The sequence below is a fragment of the Pongo pygmaeus genome, chromosome 1, assembly GCF_028885625.2.
Source record: "Pongo pygmaeus isolate AG05252 chromosome 1, NHGRI_mPonPyg2-v2.0_pri, whole genome shotgun sequence".
NCBI lineage: Eukaryota > Metazoa > Chordata > Mammalia > Primates > Hominidae > Pongo > Pongo pygmaeus.
Genome location: NC_072373.2, coordinates 78,419,017 through 78,424,375, shown reverse-complemented (window position 1 = coordinate 78,424,375; position 5,359 = coordinate 78,419,017). Strand labels below are relative to the sequence as shown.

Below are 5,359 nucleotides of genomic sequence, written 5' to 3'. Positions count from 1 at the left end.
CAATCAACTCCTTTAATTTCAGAGGTGAAACACCTGCCAGCATAGCAGAAGTGCTGTGAATTATCAGGAAGAGGTGGGATCAGTGATTATTGATGGCGCCGGGAGGAGGGGCATACGTGAATTAGCTTTTTAAAAAGTAGTCAGTAAAGAGACTAGGTCACAATGTGTTTACTAGCATCTAAGATAGTGCTTCCCCATTGCTCATATGACAGAAAGCTCTTCCCCTGCTCTGCCTCCAAGACCCATCCTCTCCCTGTGACATCTGTGGAGATTTCTCAAGGACACGGCTCCAGGGGTAATTTGTTTCAGCTGCTGCTTTCTAAGGGCGCAAATCAATCTTATTAACCCAAGTTCCTGAGAGAGACTGACTACAGGAGGTTAAAAGACTAAAGGGGAGGAAGTTGACGTTGGTGGTCCTTTTTTCGCCTTTTCTCTTTTCAAAGAGATGAAGTAGCTGGTGTGTGGGTACAGAGTATGTCATAAGGATATTTCTTAGCAAATCCATGAGTTGATGCGTAAAAGCAGTTATATGCTAAGCTGACCTGGGACTAAAAGGTAAGTCAGTTGGGCATCCTTATAAGAACAAACCTTTCCAGCCAAAAGATCAAGCTGGCGAGCTCCGGCTGTTGCAATTCATGCTCTAGAATGGCAGAGTCACCACGTGAGTGTGACCTGGTGTCTAGGAATGGGAATTACTCTAATTCCTCTTCTGTTTCTTGGGAGATGACTTGGCTCTGTAATGGAGATAATATAGTCTTTGAAGTCAAACAGTCTTAGCTTCAAATTCTAGCTCTGTGACTCCTGAAAAGCTACCTAATTTCTCTACTGCTCAGTTTCCGCATTCGTTGAATGAGGATCATAATACTTACCATGTGGGGTTACTGTGGTTATCAAATAAGATGAAGCAAAAGGGCCAGGCATGGTGGCTCACGCCTGTAATCCCAGCACTTTGGAAAGCCAAGGAGGGCAGATTTCTTGAGCTCAGGAGTTTGAGACCAACCTGAGCAACATGGTGAAACCCCATCTCTACAAAAAATACAAAAATTAGCTGGGCATGGTGGCATGCACCTGTAGTCTCAGCTACTTGGGAGGCTGAGAATGCATTGAACCGAGACAGCTCTGTTACACTCCAGCCTTGGTGACAGAGCCAGACCCTGTTTCAAAAAAAAAAGGTTGGAGGGGCAACAAAGTAAAAGGACATCCCAAGGTGGCTGGCAGTAAATGGGTGGCCGCTATCTCTGTTATCAAAATCAACCCTCCAGTTTCTCTGCCATGTGCATATCTGGACAAGTAGCGTGGCTCCCAGCCGCAGCCTTATTTATGTCCCTTTCCTGTTCTTTAAGGGTAAGTGTTCCAGGAAGAAAGCTTTGCACATGTCAGTGAGGTCAAACAGCCCTGTGAGGAAAGGGCTCCTCTGGAATGGCGCCATTAGAGGGGAACCAGCATGAGACAGGGCTGCTGTGCAACCTGGGGAGATTCAGTTCACCTCTCTGTGCCTCCATTTCCTCAGTGTTATCTAGGGGTAATGATAGCCACCCATTGCATGATTGGAATAATCACATTTGTTCTATATAAACAACCAACAAGTACTTTACTCTTAGCCGCCCACTCCTCATAATAGGTTTTTGAGGAAATATCTGCCTCTTGACCTGCGGGGAAGGGGGATGAAGGCCAGGCTGTAGGGAGGACCCACTGAGAGTAAGGCAGTGAATGTTCTCTGCAAACTGTGCCATGCTGGACCTAGCTGGAGCATTCCTGACCCCTGAAGCATGTGTGCCAGCGCTTGTGTTCTACATTCACAGGTGCAGTAACTTTAAATTCCTCAAATCCCCTGAGTGCAAGGCCATGGCTCAGAAAAGCCCTGCAAACAGCAGTATTAATCTCCCCTACAAGGACTTGACCTCCGAGGTAACCAGGCGCCGAGTCACCATGATCACGAGGTACCCAAAATCTTTCCTCCGGATCGCTTGTGGGGTTGGGATGGAGCATAACACTGAGCCCCAGCAAGTGCGTGAAACTGTAGGTGGCACTGGTTTATTTAAATGTATTTGATGCTGCTGCAAGACACATTTCACAGAAAAGGAAACTGCTTTGTCATCCGTTGTGGAAAATAGACTTTTCTCACATGGCCCTTCAAGGGGTGATGACACCCATTTGTGTATGTTCACTGTGTGGGTGGTCGTGGCTCTTGATAGAGAGTGGGGAGTGGGGATCACTTTGGTTTGGTTTGGTTTTCTTGAGACAGGGTCTCGCTCTGTCACCTGGGCTGGAGTTCAGTGGTGCAATCACAGCTCACTGTAGCCTCAGCCTCAAGCTCCTGGGACTTAAGCAATCTCCCACCTCAGCCTCCCAAGTAGCTGGGACTACAGCCATGTGCCACCACGTCTGGTTAATTATTATTATTATTATTTTTGAGACGGAGTCTCTCTCTGTCGCCCAGGCTGGCGCAATCTTGGCTCACTGCAAGCTCTGCCTCCCGGGTTCATGGCATTCTCCCGCCTCAGCCTTCCAAGTAGCTGGGACCACAGGTGCCCGCCACGACGCCCAGCTAATTTTTTTTTTTTTTTTTTTTTTTTTTGTATTTTTAGTAGAGACGGGGTTTCACCATTCACAGGATGGTCTCAATCTCCTGACCTTGTGATCCGCCTACCTCGGCCTCCCAAAGTGCTGAGATTACAGGCGTGAGCGACTGCGCCTGGCCAGTTTTTTTGTATTTTTAATAGAAACAGGGTTTTGCCTTGTTGCCCAGGCTGGTCTCAAACTCCTGGGCTCAAGTGGTCCACCTGCCTCGGCCTCCCAAAGTGCTGGGATTACAGATGAGAGCCACTGTGCCTGGCCCAAGCTGACACCTCTAGCTTGAGCTCTTTGTCGGGTACATTATGAGATTAAAAATAATAATCTTACTAAATCTGATAAGAAGTTGGTCAAAAAAATCAAAATTATTGATTTGAAATAGAAAATACAGACTTCCATCTAATGTTGTTTACAATGCCCTTTGACCTTAGAGTTTATTAGGATGTAAGATTCTAGCAAATTGATAGGAATTAGGTGCCATTTCTTAGTTACCATATACGGGAATGTTAAATCTTTGTTGATAGTGGTGCACAGCCAATTTGACACCACGGGTTTAGACCGTTGAGAGTGGGCATTGTCTGCAGGAAGTGTGGTCCCTGCGCTCTAATGTCCATCCAAGGACGAGATAGCATAATTCTGTGGCCTGTCCTAGCCACCAAACAATTCCCTTCCCATCATCCCACATCCTCTCAGCAACATTAGGGATCAGCTTTGATTGGGAGATGGGAGCAGTGAACTTGTGGCCAGATTGAAATTTAAATTTGGATTCCAGTTCTGCCTTCTACTGGTCACATGATCTCGGTAAATCTCCTTCTGTCTCAGCTTGCTCAGCTGAAAGATTTAATGTGGGGGCTGAGATTCTACATGTGGTTAGTTTCTAGGTAATTTCTAGTCCCTAGAACATAGTAAATGTTCAGGGAAATTAAATCTGAACCTGTAAACGCTTGACAGGCTAGTCCTATGCCCTTGAAGGCAAGGTTTGCCCAGCCCTGAGAAGGATGGGAAGACCCTGGTATACTCCAGCAGAAGGGGAGGCGAACCCTGCAGCCTGTGGATGGGGGCAAGTTAGGCCAAAGGGAGCTGTGAAGTGAACTTGAGGCTGGACTGGCCGTACGAATAGCTGGAATGCAAATGAAACATTTAGACACAGCCTGTCCCAGGCTGAAATGTACAGAGAGCTGGCCAGTAGGGGATGGAGAAAACTAATTGATGGGAAGAACTCCTGTTCTAATCCTAAGAGACCCTTGGAGGGTGGGGGTGGTGGAGTGAGGGTGCAGACTCCAACTCTGTTGGTTCCATGGCACCAACAGGGACAGCTGAGCTCACTCTGAGGAGAGCTGACTGACAATTAAAGTATATCTCATTTCTGCAAGGTGAGTGTGGGTGGAGGAGCTTGGAAGGATGTCCTCTAAAGTGTTAACTATTCTCTTTAGATGCTGGCATCTGGGGTATTTCTTTTGTTCCTTCTTTTTTGTTGTTTTGAGACACGGTCTCACTCTGTCACCCAGGCTAGAGTGCAGTGGTGCAATCATAGCTCACTGTAGCCTCGATCTCCCAGGCTCAAGCGATCCTCCCACCTCAGCCTCCTGAGTAGATGGGACCACAGGTGCATGCTACCATGCCTGGCTAATTTTTATTTTCTTGTGGAGAGGGGGTCTCCCTATGTTGTCCAGGCTGGTCTTGAACTCCTGGGCTCAAGTGATCCTTCCACCTCAGCCTCCCAAAGTGCTGGGATTACAGGCATGAACCACCATGCCCAGTCTGTTCCCTTTCTCTCTATTTATTTAAAACCCTATCTTTATTCAAATGGCATTCAATGTGCCTTTCTTCCTAGAAAAGAGATAATTACCCAGAAAAGTGATGAAGCTAAGGAGATGCTCTCCCACTTGGATTTGGAACAAGCCCCTCCCCCTCGCAGGACCCACCTCGCAGTACCTCCCGCCCCACCTCCTTCTCCAGCTGAGGATCCCACACTCTCCTAAGATGTAAAACTTATTTTGAAGTGAATTCTTATACAGAACTCCAGAAAACAGTTTCAGTGGCATTCTTGAGGTTTGTCTTAGAAGACTCTTGAAGATCTTTGTTCTTTCCTATTTTTCTTCACCTAGAACCACCATAGAGCATGGTTTACCCTTGCTAATATGCTTAGTCATTTTTGGTTTTTTAATCCAAGTCTCTGATATGATATGCATATATTTTGGTCTTTATGTTATGCTATAGAACTGTTGCTGTAGTCAGTTGTATTTAAATTAATAAACAATTATCAGTCCTTGTTGTTTATTACTAAATCTGATTCAGTGAAAAGTCTAGGCCTTTTAAAGTCTAGAATTTAAAGATTTCAGGTCCTGGGAACCCTGAGGTAGCTGGATTTTCAAAATGCAACCTGAGACACTACAGTTGTGTGGCCCTATAATTTGGAGCTGCATTCCCATGCCGTGTGCTGGGGCTAGGGTGGTTGAGTTTCACGTTTATTGACAGTGTTTTTAAAGTTCGTTTCTGGGAGATTTGAAGTGATTTTCAAACTCTGTAACAGAAAACTCTACCCTGAAAAGCAGCCAAGTGTAGAGTGGTTCTGTTGTGGAGAAGTCCATTGCTTGAGTCCTCTCCAAGCTCTTTGACAGGCCCCAGTGCACCTCTAAGGACTTCCAGGGCTCTTCTGAATTGTTTGAAGGCATCAAAAATGTGATAATTCTGGCATACATATACATAAAAAAAAAATCCCCACATGTCATCCTTTATTTCATCTGCTTCTTCCTAGAGTCCTTGTAGGTGTTCTCTCTCCAGG

General features: G+C 46.0%; 1 protein-coding gene across 1 annotated transcript; it reads left to right on the top strand.

Annotated features, from left to right (window-relative positions):
* The first annotated feature begins 205 nt into the window (after window positions 1–205).
* Window positions 206–4,841, top strand: MYOCOS (myocilin opposite strand). Its single transcript, XM_054445117.1, has 3 exons — window positions 206–295; window positions 1,803–1,940; window positions 4,409–4,841. Exons 2-3 carry the CDS (start codon window positions 1,846–1,848, stop codon window positions 4,554–4,556), a joined length of 243 nt encoding a protein of 80 aa, XP_054301092.1. The 5' UTR covers window positions 206–295; window positions 1,803–1,845; the 3' UTR covers window positions 4,557–4,841.
* Window positions 4,842–5,359: the final 518 nt, after the last annotated feature.